The sequence below is a fragment of the Pelodiscus sinensis genome, chromosome 1 (genome assembly GCF_052426305.1).
Source record: "Pelodiscus sinensis isolate ZL-2025 chromosome 1, ASM5242630v1, whole genome shotgun sequence".
Classification (NCBI taxonomy): domain Eukaryota; kingdom Metazoa; phylum Chordata; order Testudines; family Trionychidae; genus Pelodiscus; species Pelodiscus sinensis.
In genome coordinates this window covers 300,740,640-300,760,802 of record NC_143052.1, presented here as the reverse complement: position 1 = coordinate 300,760,802, position 20,163 = coordinate 300,740,640, and the positions used below count along the sequence as shown (strand labels likewise).

The following is a 20,163-nucleotide window of genomic DNA, read 5'->3' as shown; positions in this document are numbered from 1 at the left end:
CAAAAAGGACCTGAGCAGTACTTCTTATGGACAAGCGTGCTGGCAGTCCACTGGAAAAGAACACAGTTTGAACTAGACTGTTCAGAACACACCTGCATTTCATATGAGCAATGAGTTGAGAGTATGTGATGTTTTATTTGTGGGAGAGTAACCGTGGCATTATTGTTTGAAAATGAAAATTAAAAATGCTGACTGCATGTTGGCTGATGGCATAAGAAAGTTGGAAATCTAAGAGAAAAGCATGAGGGGCAATTTGTTTCTGTTTTGAAATAGCTTTTAATAAAAAAAAGTGAGAGGCACAGCTTGAAATCTTAAATACTTCTGAGAAAGTATCCATTTTGCTTCACAAATAGTTCACACCTGCAAGCCAGATTGTGCCTGTTGAGCTGAGTTTATTTCATGCTGATTTAACTCACCATTGGAGGGGCCGAGCTGAGGAACATGAAAGTGGAAACAGTACGAGACAGTGTACACGTGCAGTCACACCATCTGCAATTTATGGAAGCTGGGAACAAACACTGAGTAATTGGATATGGGAATGGTTATGTTCAATGTGTCATTGATTTTTTTTGGTGACTTTATCTGGAGAATTAACATTACCATGAGTAATAAAAAAGAAAGCTTTAAAACACAGGCAGATGTATTAAAAATAAGTAGAAGATGTGAACGTGGATAAAACAGATAGTTACTGTTTAATGGTACTAGCATAAATAATCTAATAAAATTCTGAATATCATCCGTGTGTGTTTGTGTGTGTGTGTGTGTGTGTGAGAGAGAGAGAGAAAGAGAAAGAGAAAGAGAGAGAAAAAGAGAAAGAGAGAGAGAGAGAGAGAGAGGGTTGGGAGGTGTTCATCTTGGAGAAAAAATAGACATTTTCATGAGGCATATACTGCACTGCATGTGCCTATAAAATTTACCTGGGCTTAACCAATTTAACCTCTGCTTGGAGGGATGCAGCTAACATATTGTGAGTAGTGCGGTATGCAACCCTCTTGCACAGCTGCATTTGAAATGCATCTGAAATGTAGTTTCTGCTACAAGGGAGGGCAGCACTTTACAATAAGTACAAGCCCTTGCTGTCTTTTGGTGTCATCTTCTGTACATCAACTGTTTTGTGGGCACTTTTAAAATGTTATAGCTGTGTATTTCAGATGCTTACTGTAATGACAGAAACTCCAGCTGCTGTGCTGTTGGGTTTAGGCCCTGTGTTGAAATGCTTCTTTATCTTCCCAGCTACTGAAAGCTGATGCTCGTTCTCTGGAAGGCCATCATCCTGCAGAGAAAAAAAAAAACAAAATTTTATAGAGAAAATGCAAAATAAGGGAGATAGTGAGGTGATCCTGGAGGTACCTGCAGATGTAAAAAGTTTAATAAAAATTTGTCCTGAGATATGTTTAATGCAATGTCATCTTCTCCATAAATCTATCTAAGGTATTTCTAAGAAACCTTATTGTCATGGAACAGCTCCATTTTCATGTGTTCCTATGCAGCTATAGGGAACACCGGGGTAAAGAAACATGGGCCTCAGGCAGGAAAAACAAAATGTTTGAGTCAGTTGTGGCCGTGTCTCCTCTGAAAAAGCATGTTCTAAACTTGAGTTAAAATTTTAGAAAAGACAAGGCAGTTTGTAGTTCTCATACAAGTTAGCAGTTCAAGTTAAAGACCAAATTACAAGGCCTTTGTAACGGGCCCAAACGGTCTGGTCAGATAGAGCCACTTGAGCAGTACAAAGAACTTCCCACCATCAGATTATGCAAGGTGGCAGGGAACAGTAAACTTGAATCATACAAAATGACGGACCCGTAGAACTACTGCATTTCAGCCTTTTGCAGGATTATTTGTAATCCCACTCCCACCCGCTCCTGCTCTTATAGCAGCAGGTCTTGCAGGACCCTGTCCTGCTGACTGGCTCTATACACTAGTTGCACAAGGGGCTCTTCTTTGCATCAGTAGCTATCAATAATCAAATCACAAACTTAAACTAAGCATTTTAGCACCAAAAGTACAACACAGGGAAGTAACAGATCAAGATCAGAACAGACATTCATTTTTCTGTCTGTGTAACAATTCTGAGAGCACTTTGTACATTACATAGTCGCTGATGTAAATCATTGGCTTTGTGAGCATATAGTAACAAGGTTAGTTTGGTTGGTAGATTGTGACACTGGTTTTCAAAATTTCCTCACTCCTTAATAACATGTGCTAGCTGGCAGAATATGGTGAAATGCACAGCTTTAAAAAATATCATTGTTAATTATTATCTAGGAGAAGGGAGACTTCACGCAGTAGATCTGACACCTAAAATAACCTGTATTCCTCCAACCTGATCTTTCCCAGAAGAAAGCTAGTCTACAAAATAAACTCTTTCCTCTTCTTCATTGGAAAAACAAATCCTCAAAACTTGCATCTCAATTTTTAAAGGATTGAGTCACAAGAATCACTATAGTCCTGATAATCAGTGTAATCTTACTATATATTTTAGAAATGTGCGATTGTCTGTCTGTCCATTTGTTCAAGAACTCTTCCTAAATAGTGAGAACTAGGACCATCATATCTGATATGCAGTTTCCTATCATAACTTAAAGCAAGGTAAGGGTTTGGTTGTGCCAGGATAATGAGATATAACTAGAACTCAATTGTTTCTCATAAAATGGAAAAGGAGGGGTCTGTTAGGAGCGACAATTATACTGAAGAATGACCACATGGGGGCAGCGATAGGGACTGGGACAGCTATAACCCCATTGGGCCAGTAGGGGGCAAGGATGGAGAACGGGACAACTATCTACTACATATTTCTGAGAGTTTGTATATATCTACTACATATTTCCGAGTGTGTGTGAGACTGTGTGTTCTCCAGCCAGGGGACATGCACCCCTCCCCTGGCTGTTCCTGCTGAAGTGGCAAGGGATGGGCATGTCTCACAAGCTGCTGCAGTGACAAAGGGCAGAGGTTTTCTCTCTGCCCCCAGAGCAGCCTGCGTACAGAATCCCTCATTTCTAGCCCTGCTTGAGAACAATGATTTAAAATGAAAAAAAAACCCACAAAAAACCATGATTTGCGTTAAGGACCCAAGCAATACCGGGTAAATTTTCTAGTACTTTTAACAGGGAAACCTACAACCTAAGCTCCAGAGGGGATATTTAAGATCCACATAACATAGGATACATTTTTTGAGCAAAGTGCTCAAGCTGTGACAAAGTTATAAGACATTAATTAATCTGCCAGTGCAACACTTTCTAACTACTACTGCTATTACCTAATGTGCATTTTATATTGGTATTCAGGTTCCAAACTGGAATCACCTCATCCAACATCTAAAAACAGACATACATGTAGGATGAAACATGGCAGCTGCTTAATATCAAACAGCAATGGTACAGCACATGTTGGGAAGTGAAGAAGACTATCATGCCCACAAGAAACCACAGGAGGAATTGTATGTAGGCTAAATGCTCCAAATAGGAAGTCGGACAAGACACTGCAGATGTTAACTCTCCCCCTCCGCAAAAGGGCATTCACTAGTAAGTGTCTCAATCTATGTGTTAACCATCTGATATACACACTTCCCCTCACAAGTGGTCTCATCTGTAAGATGAGGGACAAAACTGTCAAGAGTGACTGGTGATTTTGGATGTTCAACTCAAAAACACCTTAAAGAGGCCTGAGTTTCAGAAAATGTGGAGCACCAGTTCTCTCAAAAATAGGCCCCTACATAGGGTCTCAAAAGTTGGACAACCAGAAACAGAAGCACCTAAAATCACTTGTAACTCTTGAAGACCTTGACTTAGGATTTACAACATACTACTTCAATGTACAATTGTTTACTGTCACAACTGTCTAATTTGGATTTTCCTGCAAACAGTCAATTACTGCTCTAACAGACAGAGGCTGCTAGTGTCATTTCTGTATATAATAATAATCAAGAACAGCGCATGCATTATATTTGCATCAGTTTCCACAAAAGGACATGTAAAGATGCAAAGAAAAATAAATTGAATAATAAAAAAAAAAACTTAAGCAAAGCTCAGGATTGCCTGTGTCCTACTGCCTTGAAGCACTCAGATCCATTTCACATGCTGGTCACAAAAAGTGTCCTTTCCAGTACCAACTGTGCCATATGAAGATGCCATTATATAAACAACAACAGAAGAAAATCAGAGCAAATAAAAATCCTGGGAAAGCCTTTTGACTCTGTTTCTTATAAGGTTTCCAGTGAGATTTGGGCAGCACTCAATGGTATGACCAAAAATATTGTAGCTGGCAAATAAAATATCTTTTAAAATTAACTGTGTTTTAAAATTAGCATGTGAATGCTCACGTTATTATTATTTACTGATGCATACTTATTTATTTCACAGACAGTCAGACATAACAAGGGAGACTAGGGAAATGATTTAAAGCTACAGGTTTCCTAATCCCTTTTAAGCAGGTGTGTACAAAAAATAATCCACTTTTTGGGTTATCATTTTAATAGGGGAAGGGTTTACAAAATGTAATCCATCCTTTTCACCATTATAACTTATTGAATTACAGTAAGTTAAACATTTTTATTACTCAGAAGTCAGGAACAGGGTATACTTGTACCACAACTTGCCATTGGTGCATTTTGGATTATATAACATTTCCAGTGTTTAAAATGCCAGCTCCCAATCCTCCAACCTCTTTTATAATTCTTTCTTTCACAATGAATATGAGCAGGCAAAGGAAACAGTGAGAGTCCCAGTAGGGGAAGTATAAAACAGTGGGTTTGTTTCTAGCTCTAAGAGTTCTGTATGAGAGACAAATCCAAATAAACTCAAGTGAGGGGGCAGAGAACTGCTGCTAAATTGCATTCACAATCCAGAATCTCCATCTGTCTCAATGGCAACAAGCCAAAGTCTTTTCAGGTTTTGTTTTTTAAATTGAAAACAGCTGGGGTATTATTGATGTAGGAACAGTTTTACTGGTCTGATTCTGACCAATACAAGTTTTGTTGTTTCTAAGAGAAATCCAGCTATTGTTATCTTCAAAATTGAAACTGAAATGATTGTTGGTTACTATTGAAACTGTCAAACTAAATTCCATCAATGTCATCAATTTACAAGATAATCATACATTAAAGAGTCATAAAAAGCTGCCCTTGAGAATGCAATAGCTATTTATAGCCTACAATAGACTTTTTACATAGAATAACCAGGCAGAAAATTTCTATAAAAATGAAATTTCAAAGATAAATTTTTTTAATGAAAATCTTCATGAAAAATTATTTCTATTTTCCAAGCAGCACTGCTACCCATCCTTTTATTGCTATTTCACTAGTCTCAACACTATTAATAAGTCCAAAATATGGGTACTTAGAGGTATTTAAACAGTTTTCCTAGAAAAGTGAAGTGTTATTTCACATATTATATACTAGGATGTGAATTAGTTTCCTTCTATAAATGAGAATATTTTAAGAAGTAAAATAATACTAAATTTCACTTATAGCCCTCCAGGGCCTTTGTAAACATGAGTAGTCATTTTTATCCCAACTTTAAGGATGGAGAAACTGAAGTAGAAAGAAAGTAGAGGTAGATCTAGGAATGGAAAATGAAAGGCCTGACTCCTAGTCCAATGTCCTCTCTATAGGTTCACAGTGCCCCTGTATAAAAACAGATTTTCTCTTCCGAATTCTTGCTCTCACACATACGCCAGGTCCCATTTCAGGAAATAATCCCCATTCAGGACAGCACCTAACCAACATAAGTCTCATTTAGTTCAATGGACCTTAAATTTATGACAAAAATTCAGCCCAATTTTTGTGATAGCTCAATTACAGGTGGACTCAGGCATGTGCTTATGAACTTTCCTGAACTCAACTCCAGAAAACTGTCTAGCAAATTAGTCCAAGGAAAAGGTATTTCTAGCCTGATTAAGCTGTGAATGGTATCTAGTATATAGCTGAAGATGATTTACTGAATGCTATAAAGGAATGATTAAGGAGGAAAAAAAAAACCCATTAAACTGTGACCAAATCCTCCTCTAGTATAAACAGGAATGTAGTATGTTTTCACTGTGATGTACTTGCAGAGTATTAACAACAGTATGACTTGCGACACTAAGGCAGTACTCCCCAGACTTTTCAGGGAAACACCTGCCTTACTATTGTCCTCACAGGCGGCCAGTGAACCTAGGCAAACTAGGCAGTTGCCTAGGGTGCCGCCGGCCCGGGTGCCCGATGATTACGTCATGACTATTGGCGGCCGTGCAGGCGGGGGTGCCGATAGAGCCTTCCGCCTAGAGTGGCAGCTGCCGCAGCCAGCCTCAAGCAGCTCCTGATATTCTTCAACCCCCTCCCTCCAGGGATGGGAGTGGGGCTGTGACTCCTGGAAAGGGAGACACAGATTCCTGGGTTGTGAGGAGCTAAGATTGGGGCCACAGCTGAGGGCAGAGCAAAGCCAGGAGCAGGGCTGGGAGTGGGGTTGTAGCCAGGAGTCAGGTTGGGGTCCTGGGTGCAGATATACAGCTTGGCTGTGGTTGGAGGCCAGAAGCCAGGGCCGGGGCAGAGCTGGATCGGGGGAGGGACTGGATGGCACTCCCTCCATGTCCCCTATAGGGGCTGGCTGAGAGCATACCATACTCCCATTCCCAAACATTCCTTTGTGACCCCTAGGTAGGCACGCATCCAAGTTGGGGACTTCTTACTCATGGAAGTAACAGTCCTGATTCTTCATGCAGCTTGCTGAAGTTTTAATAAAATGCAGCTTTGTGTAATTTAAAGAAAAGGGGGGGGGGAGCTTTGAGGTTTCATAGCCTCCAAAGGTGTCAAAAAAAATCAACAGAGCTCCATTATCTGAAAATATCTGGAAGAAAATAAGGTGACAGGTAACAGCCAGCATGGATTTGTAAAGAACAAATTGTTCCAAACCAATCTGATAGCTTTCTTTGATAGGATAACCAGTCTTGTGGATAAGGGAGAAGCAATGGACGTGACATACCTAGACTTTAGTAAGGCATTTAATATGGTCTTGCATGATCTTCTTATCAATAAACTAGGCAAATATAAATTAGATGGGGCTACTATAAGGTGAGTGCATAACTGTCTGGATAACTGTTCTCAGACAGTAGTACTTAATGGTTCACAATCATGCTGGAAGGGCATAACAAGTGGGGTTTCGCAGGTGTCTGTTCAATATCTTCATCAACAATTTAGGTATTGGCATAGAGAGTTATTAAGTTTGAAAATGATGCTAAGCTTGGAGGGGTTGCAAGTGCTTTGGAGGACAGGATCATAATTCAAAATGATTAACTGGAGAATGGTCTGAGGTAAATAGGATGAAGTTTAGTAAGGACAAATGCAAAGTGCTCCACTTAGGAAGGAACAATCATTTTCACACATACAGAATGGGAAGTGATTGTCTAAGAAGGAGTGCTGCAGAAAAAGATCTAAGGGTCATAGTAGATCACAAGTTAACTATGAGTCAACGGTGTGACACCGTTGCAAAAAAAAAAAAACACATGATTCTGGGATGGATTAACAGGAGTGTTGAGCAAGACACGAGAAGTCATTCTTCTGCTCTACTCTGCACTGATTAGGCCTCAATTGGACTACTGTATCCAGTTCTCAGCACCACATTTCAAGAAAGATGTGGAGAAACTGGAGAGAATCCAGAGAAGAGCAACAAAAATGATTAAAAGTCTAGAAAACATGAGCTATGAGGCAAGGCTGAAGGAACTGGGCTTATTTACTTTGGAAAAGAGAAGCCTGAGAGGGGACATAACAGTGGTTTTCAGGTATCTAAAAGGGATGGAGGAGGGGGGAAATTGTTCTCATTGGCCTCTGATGATAGGACAAGCAGCAATGGGCTTACACTGAAGCAAGGGAGGTTTAGGTTGGACATTAGCAAAAACTTCCTAACTGTCAGGGTGGTTAAACACTGGAATAAATTGCCTAGGAAAGTTGTGGAATCTCCATCACTGGAGATCATAGAATCATAGGACTGGAAGAGAATCATAGGGCTGGTCGTCGAGTCCCAAAGCAGGACCAAACCCAACTAAATCATCCCAGCCAGGGATTTGTCAAGCTGAGACTTAAAAACCTCAAGGGATGGAGATTCCACCACCTCTACCTTACCTTTCTTCCCACAGTTCACACACACTTCAAAGACAATTATCTCCGTTCATAAAGAAAAATGATTACAAATTGGGATATAAACATGCTGCGAAAAGAATATATGCTGCAAGAAGGAAAGAAAATACCACCACCAACAAAATCTTCTGCCTTAAAGTGATCACAAAAATGCAAAATTGTCTGATTTTATATTGAACTGGATGTCTATAAGCTTTACATGACAGAGAGGCTGTGCAGCTCAGAATTAATGATTAAAATTGCTTCTAGCTCAACAACAGTATGGATGATAGAACTACTTGAGCATTCATTCTGTAGGTACTTTACACACCATTTCCATTCAGGAATATAGGAATCTATTCAGATACTTTTAAATTTTTTATTTAGGGTATTATTGAATTAGTCTGTACATTTGAATTACAAATGTTCTTTTTGGAACTGCACTCCCTTTAAGTATCTGAAACTGGGAGGGTAATAATTTCTTATATGGGCTTGCTCCAAGATTTTGATAAGTGGTCAAGGGCCATACTTTTCTATGAAGAGGATGCGGGGTCTGGGATGAAGGTTAGGTGCAGAGCTGAGGGCAAGGGACGGGTGCAGGAGGGGGTGTGGCATCTGAGAGGGAGTTTGGATGAAGAAGGGGATTGTGATCTGGGGCAGGGGCTAAGGGTGCAGGGTTGGGGAGGAAGTATGGGTGCAGGAGAGGAGTCTGGCCTGGGGAAGAGGTGTAGGATGGGGTGCAGGGTCAGGGAGGGAGTTGTAACCTGCGGGTTGGGGGTGCAGAGGGTTTGGGTGATGACCTGGGGCAGGAGGGGCAGGGAGGAAAAGGCTGGGGATGGGGTGCGAAAGGCAGGCTCTGTTCAGGAGGCACTTATCTAGGTGGCTTCTGGCCAGCAACCCTGCAGGACCCCGAGGCAGACTCCCTGCCTGCCTGAGTTTCCAGCCAATAGGAGCGGAGAGATTTGGCTGGTGGCAGTGTATGAAGTCTTTCCTTCTTTCCTCCTCTCCCCCTCACCATGGAACCTGGAGCAGAAAGCTACATGGAGCCGACAACTACTGAAAGTGGTGTGGGGCTGCTCTGTGCCTGAGGGTTCCAGTGGGGCAGCCTATGGGCCAGATCTGGTGGCTTGGCGGGCTGGATGTGACCCTCAGGCTGTATTTTGCCCACCCATTTTAGAAAATGCTGGCATTTAAAGTATTTGATGGTGAATAGTTAAAGGATTATGTAACTGCCAACAGGCGGGTTTGAACCTGGGACCTCTGAAGCAGAATATAGGAGCCTCTACCCTCTGAGCTAAAAGCCAGCTGGCTCCCAGCCCATACTGTAGAGATCTCTTGATCTTAACTGTTGCTGTGGTCTAGGTACCACTTGCATTGCTCAGTAACCACACGAGGGCTAGGTCTACACTGGCACAATCTTGTGCCAGAGCTATGCAAATGAGGCTAAGTGTGTCTACTTCTTGTGCAAGAAAAACCCTCTTGCACAATGCTGTTATGCTGATTATTTTCAGGAATAACGGCATTGCGCAAGAGGGTTTTTCTTGCGCAAGAAGGGGCAGTGTAGACAGCTCCTTCTTGCACAAGAGCCTCTTCCGCAAAATGGCGGCTCATTAGTTATACAAATGAGGCTCAGCGATATTCCACACTTAGCCTCATTTGCATAGCTCTGGCGCAAGATCCCAGCATTGTAGACATAGCCGAGGTATGTAGGTTACAATTACACAACTAAAATAAGAATCAGTAGTCCCTGAAATTACTTACATTAACCCACGGATGTTCAAGAACTTGCAAGGCTGAGAATCGCTGATCTACATCTACCTGAAGCATCATGGTGATAAGTTCCTGGGAAATGGAAGATAAGATCCTATTTAGAACACATTTTTATAAAGAAAAACAAAAGATTTAATTCAGAAAAAATGATCAACTGACTGTAGTAAAGCACAATGTTCAATTAATGACAGGGTGGAAATATGCTAAGGTAATTTAAAAATAATATCAACTGCTGAACTTCTGAATGTGAATTTCTAAATCAATAGTTAAATAATACATTGAAAAGCTAGAAGTCTAAGTGCTGAGTCAATTTTGTAGTCCGTAGTTTTAGAGGAAAGAACTTCACACGTAATGTGCAAAAGAAGATGGGTGCATGAAATCAGGTTAGCTATCCATTTAAAAAATAGCCAATTTTCTGCAAAGCAGCAGCAGCAGATCTATCTAGAATTTGGCTCTCTCTGGGTCCTAATATCAATAGCAGAGTGAATATTTAAAAAAGAAATATTTCTAACTCTTAAAACCTTAGTTTTAAAGTGTCAAATTCTTCATTACTCTTTTCCCTCCCTTTCCTACCAGCATTTAATGCATTTTTTTCTCCTGACCATGAGTGCATAGAGAAGACAATAGTAATGGGATGCTAAATAAAGGGAAATCAGAAATGACAGACATCAATTATTCTCAACAAATAAATGGGAGCAGAACAGAAAGTAATGAACTTATACATCAAAATGGGAAAGTTTCAACCAAACTATTTGTAGTTAGGTAATGGAACAAGCTTGGTAAAGGAGCTGTGGAATTGTCATTAGATATTGAAAACCAGAACTGATGCTTAACAGATGAGTGATAAAATTAGGCATGATAAAATTAAGCTTGCTGCAATACAAAGGAAGGCATTAGAACAGAGGAAGGAATGCTGATGGAGGGGCAGGAGGCAAAGAGGGCAACTGGCTACCAGAAGCCACTGCTGCTACTGCAGCAGCAGCGATAGATGGAGTCCTGGGCCCTTTAAATCGCTGCCAGTGCTCTGATCTGGATGGCGGGTGGCATGGTGTTGGTGGCATGGAGAGCAGACTGCTCCAGCACTCTTCCGAGAATGCGGAGCTGGCCCTGCTTCCCTCCGTTGCCGAGGAGCCTGGCAAGTCTGTCAGCTCCCCTGAACAGAGGTTCGTAACCTTTTATTTACTGAGCCTTCTCCCCCACAACGTGCTATAAAAATTCCATGTCTCACACGTCCCACAATAACTGTTTTTCTGCACATACAAGCCAGGCTGAGTGTAAGAGGTTAGCAGCGCCACTGGCTAGGCCCCATGCCACATGAAGCCCCACAAAACTAAGCTCCTCAGATTTTGGCTTCAGCCCCAGACGGTGGGGACCCAGGCTTCAGACCCATGTGGTGGAGCTTCAGCTATTTGCTCTGGGCCCCAGCTAGTCTATCTAATGCTGTCCCTGTTTGGCAGCCCCATGGAAAGCAGCATGCAGCTCTCAAGGGGACCCCAGACCCCTGTTGCAAACCATCGGATTGTAAGACTCCTACTAATACTTGATATTTCTTTCAGCTCCAAGAACTGTATCCGCTTTGTTAATTTTATTAGCTTGGAAACTAAAATTCCTCCCTCATCCCCTTATTATTTCCCAAAATAGGGGTATAAGGGAAACAAAAGTGTTTAATAGGGTCATTCCCAATCCTCACACTGCAGATGAAAACACTGTTTTGTGATAAATTAAATATTCATATAGAACGTACTTAAAAGGACAGTGTTGCAGATATTTATCCTATGATTATGTGTTGGCATTCCCCACACTTAAGGTAAGACAAGGAAAGTGACAGTGGGAAATCTATTCGATATATCAGGGAAGGGAATCTTTTTCCTAGCAGGGGTCACTGACCCGCAGAAAAAAATCAGTCATGAGCCACACCCAGCCCCATAGGGCTGGGGGCGGGGAGGGAGAGGGTCGGTGGCTCAGGAATTCCCTACGGTTGACAACTATCTTAAGTGAGATGGACCAGGCACCATTGCTGCAAATGGCATCCTGTCTATCTGGTTGGCAGCCCTATAATTGGGATAGGGTTTCAGACTGCAGGAGAGGCCTCCAGGCTAGGGCAGATGGTGCGTATGTGGGAAGGGTGTGAGGGCTCTGACTAGGGGGTGTGGACTCTGGAGTGGTGATTGGGATGAGGGTCCAGCAGGGGGCTCTGGACTGGGTCCAAGAGGTTTGGAGTGCAGGAGGGGGCTTGGGACAGGAGGGTGGGGTGGGCCCTGGATGAGAGTTAGGGTGCAGGAGCGGGCTCAGGGCTGGGCCAGAGGGGAGGGGAGCAGGCTTGGAGGGAATTTGGTGCAGGAGAAGGTCAGGGCTGGGGCAAGGGGTTGGAGTAGAGACTGGACAGGAGTTAGAGTATGGGAGGGGGCTGAGGCAGAGGGTCGGGGTGCAAGACAAGGTATGGGGCAGCTCCTGGATTTCTAAGCACCCAGAATGTCCCTGAGGCCCATTGGGAAGTGGGAGGGCAGGTGACTCTCCACTCTGAACTTGCCTACAGACAATGCCCCCACAGCTCCCATTGCCCACAGTTCCCAGCCAACAGGGGCTGTGGGGATGGTGCCTTCACCTCCTACTCTAGCGTACCAAAGAGACTGCTCCAGAAAATTTGACCTCCAGGACCAAACTCAACCTTGCTGTGTGTGTTTTATTGTGTCGGGGACTAATCCTGAAAGATACTCTGTGCCCACAGCTCTTTCAGAATCAAGCTTTTCCTTAGTACTTGCAAATTGCTTAAAAAAAAAAAAGAGGACTAAAAAAATGAACTGCTTGTTAATGGATTGACAAAACAAGTCAGAGTCCCATATACAGGCAACATTAAGGAGTTACAAGCAAAGTACAGCTTGGTTTGTTTGACAGAACTATCAGGACAATTCTTTCATGTGATTAATCATGGAACATGTTTTCCTCAGAGCATTATTTATGTTTAACAATACAATTACACTTGGAGATTCCAACTGGAATCCATCTGCCATTGTGCTAGTCACTGTTCAAACCCACAGAAAGTAAAACAGTTGCTACCCCAAGGAGCTCTCAATCTAAGATGTGCATATTTTTTGATCCAAGTTACTGGAAGTTTTAATTGTTCAACAGGTGATGACAGGAGGCCTAAAACTAGAGTTGGGCAAAAATTTTCTGAGAAATAGTTTCAGTGAACCAGACATTGCATTTTAAGAGAATAAACTATCTATGAATTCATACTGAATTTGGCAAATAGATTTCTCCCTCCCCCATAAAGGGAAATACTTTGAACATGTTTGTAAATGTTTGTTTTACATTTTAGCTAGATTTCATTACTTAAAAGTAAAAACACCCAACAACAAAATGAAATGTTTCATTTGAACCAAAAAACTTTTCCACTTTGGGTGGATCCAGGACAAAATTATATTTTGATTTAGCCATCCAACTGAAAAATCATGTATTCATTCAGCTCTACTGAATATATATACACACACACACAAAACAAATACTAACAAAGTGCTGCCCAAAACAGCTTACAGACGAGAATCAGATAATACTACAGTAGTGACACAGAGGAAGTTGCACATGTCCCTCAAGGGAAAATCTAGACCTAAAGCTTCTCAAGTACAGGGAGACAAGAGAAAAGTAGTTTTACAATCTCTTTGCACGCACACTGATTATACCGAGCATCTTTGCTAAATCAGAAGAAAACCAACTTTGTAAATCTACCTTTGCAGAATCCGAAACATTATCCCAGTATGGAGATGGGAAATCCACCTGGCCCATCAATATCTGGTCAAACAGCACTTCCTGGTCATCTCCACATCTGTGAAGCAAACAAAATCAAAACAAACATCATTTCCAGAAGTAGTTTTATATAAACTTTAGAAAAGCAAGTAAAATTCTTTTAACTGCAGTTTACTCAGTCTGCCTTTTGGGGCCAGGTCCTGTCCCCATGCCGCATAGCTACAGCTGTGGACACAAGGGGCACTTAAGATGGAACACAATTACTTTTTAAAGAGAGAAGACAGGGAAAGAAGTCAACTTCTAGGACAACCTTCTGTTGGCTCTCCCCACCTTTGGAATATAGTTCCCTTTTTATTTCTGAGCTTGCCTATCTTTAAGGCAAAACCCAGCCCTTCTTTGCTTTAATGACGAGCAGAGATTTGTGAGGGGAGACTTAAAAAATTTGCTTACAGGCTTAAATCTCTGTTGGAACATTTACATTTTGTTCACATGTTCCTGTTTCCAGCTTACTGTGTTTGGGGAGCAAATGAGGAAATCTGCTGATTTCATGATGTATTTTTAAATGGTAGCCAAGGGCACCCAGAGCTGGCCATGGGTGCATGTGTTTTAGAAGGTAGAGTATAAATAAAATGCTAAGAGCTTGGAGTTTTTACAATAACACAATCGGGATTTGTGTAGTTTGTATAAATTGAGAGGCAGAGCATGAAAAAAAAAACCCAACAACCCAGCATTACAAGCAAAGATGTTTTTCCCCAGCAGATCTCTTAGTGCAGGACAGGCACATGGACCATTCACAGCAGAAAGGTGCACTGCTAACAGTTGAATAAGACCGTACCCACGGAACGGAGGAAAGCCACACAGCAGAATGTAAGTAATCACACCAGCTGCCCAGATGTCCACCTTCAAGCCGTATCTAAAAATATTAGAGGTATTATGATTAGAGACACCAATCCTGTAAGAACTACAGTACACAACTGAAAGAAAATGATGTCAATGCACACATTTTTATTAAATGAACTGATTTTTTTTCCTATATTGTACAACAATTTCTATCAAATCCAAGGCAGGTGTTTACAGTTTAAAACTACAGTGGACGTCTGAACACAGATGATAAAAGTGTACCGATTTCTTGGATGCTCTTTTGAACTGTACTGACAGGAAGCCTGCAAGGTACCATTGGTCATTTGCCCAGGGAATGTTTACTCTACACACTATATCGGGGGGGGGGGTGGGAAAAATCAAGCCTGCCAAGCATTTCTCTCTGGTCCGCCCAGCTGTTTAGCATAGGATGCATACTTACAGCCGACAGCCCGTGTTCAGCTGCCCTTCCCCTACCTGAGATGTCCCCGGATTCTTCTGCTAGCTGTGCAGAGTTGGGGAGGGAGGGAAGGGTGAAGGGAAAAGTTGAAGTCAGGGTGTTCTCCTGTCCCTGTACCCCATCTCTGTATTGCAGGGATTTAGGAGAGGGAGACACACAGTGGAGCTGATCCTGTCTGACACATGTAAGTGACTCAGAGGAGTTTCTGTCTTAAGAGGTCTCTCTCTCTCTCTCTCTCTCTCTCTCTCTCTCACACACACACACACACACTCACCTCACCATGCCCCATCTCTGTAGAGTAGTGGGAAGGGGAGAGGGAAAGACAACAGTCAGCTTTCCGTCTTAAAGAGATAGAGTGTGGCTTCTCTCAGAAACTTACCTAGCACATACAGTTTGTGTCATTGTAACACACAATCTGGGCCACACTGTGTCACGAACAGACAGAGTCACCATCTCATACATATACACTGCCTCACACTCTTCCCCCATCTGTGCTCCACACACACTCAATCTGTATCAGAAAATCTCAGTGTCTCTCACTCTCTTTCTCTCTCTCTGTAAAGCGCAGTCCCACCCCTTCCGGGGGCCCAAGAGCTGGCCTGTGATCCATGTACCAAAATTCATTAAGTGTCCCCCTGCGAAAATTATTGCCCACCCCTTCCTCAGTGCTGACTTTCTACTTTAAAGTTAAGAACTGCCATTCTACCCCCGCCTCCCCATAAAAGGTAGGGAGAAGCCTAAATTAAGAGAGTTGTAACTGATATAGTGGTGAGAACATATTCCACCTTGCACACTTAATGAAACTTTACTGCAAATAGTTTACCCAGCTTCTGCAATGATTTCTGGAGCTACATATGTAGGGGTGCCACAGACTGTGTAAAGAGGTCCATCCACTATTGTTGCCAGCCCAAAGTCTCCCAGTTTCAGAGACTTGCTCCCATCTTGGTGTTCATAAACCTAAATGAGAAATAAAATCCAAAGGATCAGCAAGGTTCTATGTAAATGGATGCACAAACAATTTGCTAACTTCCTGAAATACTCTTTGCAGTTGAATCTGCCTTTGGATTCTTCCCTTCCCAAAATACTGACAATGCCATTTAAAAAAAAATCACCGTGATTAAGATTAAGGGTTTGATTCATATATGGCTTCTATCCTAAGAGAATCAACATACCCAGGTAATTGGCTAAATATTCCGGGTACCCCTTTATTGGCTGATTATCAAAGATCACAAAGATCTTTCTCTTGTTAAAAACTAAAAGTATAGTGGCATAGTAGAGGCCAGTGCTTTTGATTTGAAGTTCATAGGTTAAATCCCCACTGACAATCATGGTATCTTATTAAAATTAATTAAATTAATTAAAATTAATACACAAAATAAAGGCTTGTAGAAGGATTTAAACTTCTGAGCTAAAGAAGTAACTCCATTAGTTGGAAGCAGTTGTAGGCTTTTATTCTCCAAATGGATGAGCCAATAGAGAGATAGCAACACATTCAGATATCATGTTATGTGAGTAAGCACTTAGGCTCACTTTTGAGAGCTTGCAAAACACTAACACTAACACTGGAATTATTAAAAATACTCAGTGTTGGTGTAACTCTTCTTCCATTGAAATGAATGGTATAATCTCACAATGGAAGCAGAATTAGGTCAATACTGAGGGCCACTGAAAATCCTGAATCATGATCTCTTGAGCAGTGAAATGCTACTAATAATTTATTTTAATTTTCCTTTTAATTAGTGCAAGATGAGACTTTGTTTCAGAAGCAGTCAGTACAGATAGATAACAGCTACAATACAAACATCCCAATTTCTACTGCTTACCCAACGCATAAACACTGACTGGTAATGAAATAACAAAACAAATATTCAAACTAAAATAATTACATTTAATAATATAAAATGTTAACCAGCAAATCATATCTTAAGGCAGTAGTTGGTGGGGGTACTGTCTTCCAATTTTTACATAGTGGTGAAAATTAGTGCAGTTCACTCTGACAACATTTTAAAATATGTTCAGTCTGCTTGCGGAATCTAATGTATACCACCCTCTTGAACAGACAGAGCCATGACAAAAGTCTCATTGAATTACAAATTCCTGTGAAACCAACTTCTGAGATTTCCTTAAGAAATGGGAAGTAAAACTCTTCATCTGCTCACTTAGTGCAAATCTTTCTCTAGAAAATCCCTTCCACATCAACTGAAACTTTTGCTAGGGATCCAACAAACCCAGTGGTCACTAGCCATCCTTTGAAGATAATTTTTTTCCTCCTTTGTTGTACAGAAAGATCAAGAAATCTTCTCGCCATTCTTCTGTATTGTAGGCTACACAGCATATTACATCATGGTTTCTATATTAGGAGGTGAGAATCAGTATTCACAGAAATCTCCTCTTTCTCTAATTGTTTTTAATAAGTACATGGAACTGGATCTTGTCATATGAGAGGACCAACAATCTGAGATGGATTCACACATCTCTGTTTCTCAGTCCACAAAAGATGGGTGTGAAGGACATTAAAAATGTAATTTCAGCTTTATTTAAAACACAGATTCTTAACTACATCTGGTCCCTGAAATGAAATGTTTGCTGAAATTGGAGTAATAAATCTAATTTCAACCAACATTTTAATTAAAAACTAGCAATGAGAAACTTTAATCAAACACCCGGTGGAAAATATAAAGAAGTGGTTTAAAGGTCTGCAGCTGAAGCCATTGTAATTAGTATTCATCCATAATGCAATTGCCTTTTATTATGGAAAATACTTTCAGCAAGTTTGAAAACAACAAGCAGTCCTGTGGCACCTCAGAGACTAACAAAAACATATAGAATTGTGAGCTTTTGTGGGTAAAACTCACTTTCATATATGAATTGGTTAACCTAGTGCATGTTCACAGATTCATTTCCCTATTCACACTGGTGATGTGAATGAATCTCATAATCTGAGCAACTGATTACAGAAAAGGCCTCTTAAGTAATTGAATCCATTCCTTTGCCAGTGAGGAATTGTGCAGTAGGGTATATTTTCTAGGCTTCTGTCCAGTCTTTTTCTGGGGACGAGGCTTCGACTGTTTCCTTAAGAGACTATTTCAGTTAATTTTCTAGTAGTGCTAGAACAGAATAGCTTGTCCCCACCCTGTTATAACTCTATGTAGAGCATTATATAAAAGTGCTCCTGATGAGAAGCAGTGGTATGTTAATTGCCAGTCAAGGCACAAGGAATGTGAATGATAATTTAATGCTCATCTCATTCAGAACAAACACTATCCATGTTCTATTGCATTTAAGTATCGAAGGGCAATTAGAGAGATGGGGATTAGTGCAAATTACCCACTATGAAGTGCCTACACTGTTTTAACTAAGCAATAAAACTGGGTAATTGTACAACACTAATTGAATTCAGAAACACATAATTGTGCGCCACCATATGTATCCTATTATTATAAAGATTGCCAGTATTTTCTAAGCGGCTCTTGTGATCACTGCAGATGGCAACAGTCGAAGAAGTTGTTCTCTAGGGTTTATTATATAGCTATCAAGACATATCCTGATTTCACAAAATAAATGTGCTAAATAGCAGCAATTATGAAAAATGTTCCAATTAAAACATGGAAGGTGTGTGCTCCAGAGAACAGAGCAAGTTGATGCATGGGTACCACATTATAGACTTTAAGCACATTCAAAACTCATGTAGAGTTCTCCAACATGGACTTTGTTAAGGATAATAAACATAACAATAGTTACCATTTGTACAGACATTACCAACTTCAATGTATTTTTAAAATGTTAAGAAACTAATCCTAATCATACACATGACACATACATACAATCCTATTTTTCAGATCAGTTCATTGAGGCGGAAAGGGCAAGACATTCCTAAGGCCACAGAGAGTCCTTGGCAGAGACAGAATTGGAATTCAGAAACTTTTAGCTCTAAGCAGTGAGCTAAAAAAATCACCATCACCAACTCTATCAAAGCCTGGATGAATTTTAGACCAGTAATATAGTTGATGAAACAAATGTTAACTTTCTAACCGAGTAAGGTCACCTGATGCCATAGCAACCTATTATGTCTCAACATGTTTAGACATGCTTTTGACACAGTCCCAAATGGTATTTTCATAAGTAAACTAAGAAAATGTGGCCTAAATGAAATGACTGTAAGATGGGTGCAAAGCTTCTTTGAAAACCCCCAATCAGAGTAGTTATCAATAGTCTGCTATTAAACTGGAAGGGTGTATTTAGTTGGGTCCTACAGGGTTGGGTCCTGGGTGCTGGTACTAGTTAACATTTTCCTTATTGACTTGGATAATGGAGTGAAGATTAGGTTTGTAAACTGTATGGATGATAGCAAACCAAGAGAGGATCCATGTTCATAGTGACCATGAAAACTGGAGCATCAGTCAGAAATCAACAGGATGAAATTCAATAAAACCAAGAGCAAAGTACTTCACTTAAAAAGGAAAAATTACATGCACCACTACAAAATGGGGAATAAGAGGCTTGGTGGTATTACAGCTGAAAAGGATCTGAGGGTTATAATGGGTCACAAATTGAATATGAGCCAGACCTAGAGGAAAGTTTAAATAATCTTAAGAAAAGAAGGTTCTGGGTGGGTAACTGACATCAGTCTTCAAACGTGTTAAGGACAGTTTTAAACAGGATGGGCGATCAATTGTTCGCCATGTCAACTGAAGGAAGGACAGGAGATAATGGGCTTAATCTACAACATGAGAGATTTAGGTTAGAGATTAGGAAAAACATTCTAACTAGAAGGATAAGTGAATTCTAAATTAGGGATCCAAGGGCAGATATGGAATCCCCACCACTGGAAGATGTTAAGTACAGACTGGACAAACATCAGACAGGGATGGTTTATGACTCAGTGCGAAGGGCTGGACTAGATGACCTACTATTCTATGTTTTGTGAAAGATGGGCAGTTACATGTGGTGACAACACATCTGGTGTCAATATGTACCAACAATCTGGAGACCTGACTTCATTTATACTAATACCTTTTTACATTCCCAGAACAAATTAAAAGGGCCCTAGTATAAATGATGCTTTATATTTCTCACATGAGTGCTGCCTAATTCATCCTACCAGTGAGAACACACACTGTCTATGCTGCACTATATACCTGATAAGTTCTATGGAAATGCCCCCTACCCTTCTGTAGCTCTTTTTCTTTTAAATCAGTGCAGTTATAATAATTTTAACATGCAAATGCTTGCTTTGAAAGTTAGG

At 40.8% G+C, this 20,163-nt stretch overlaps 1 protein-coding gene across 2 annotated transcripts in view; it reads right to left on the bottom strand.

The window, feature by feature from the left end:
* DCLK1 (doublecortin like kinase 1) overlaps window positions 1–20,163 on the bottom strand; it is a 317,887-nt gene that overhangs the window by 17,481 nt on the left and 280,243 nt on the right. For both annotated transcript variants that reach the window (XM_075919170.2, XM_075919169.2), the window contains exons 12-16: window positions 15,742–15,875; window positions 14,436–14,513; window positions 13,583–13,679; window positions 9,848–9,928; window positions 1,160–1,273 (exon numbers count right to left, since the gene is read on the bottom strand). In XM_075919170.2, coding sequence (XP_075775285.1) covers window positions 1,160–1,273; window positions 9,848–9,928; window positions 13,583–13,679; window positions 14,436–14,513; window positions 15,742–15,875 — 504 coding nt within the window. The remainder of the gene's footprint in view (window positions 1–1,159; window positions 1,274–9,847; window positions 9,929–13,582; window positions 13,680–14,435; window positions 14,514–15,741; window positions 15,876–20,163) is intronic.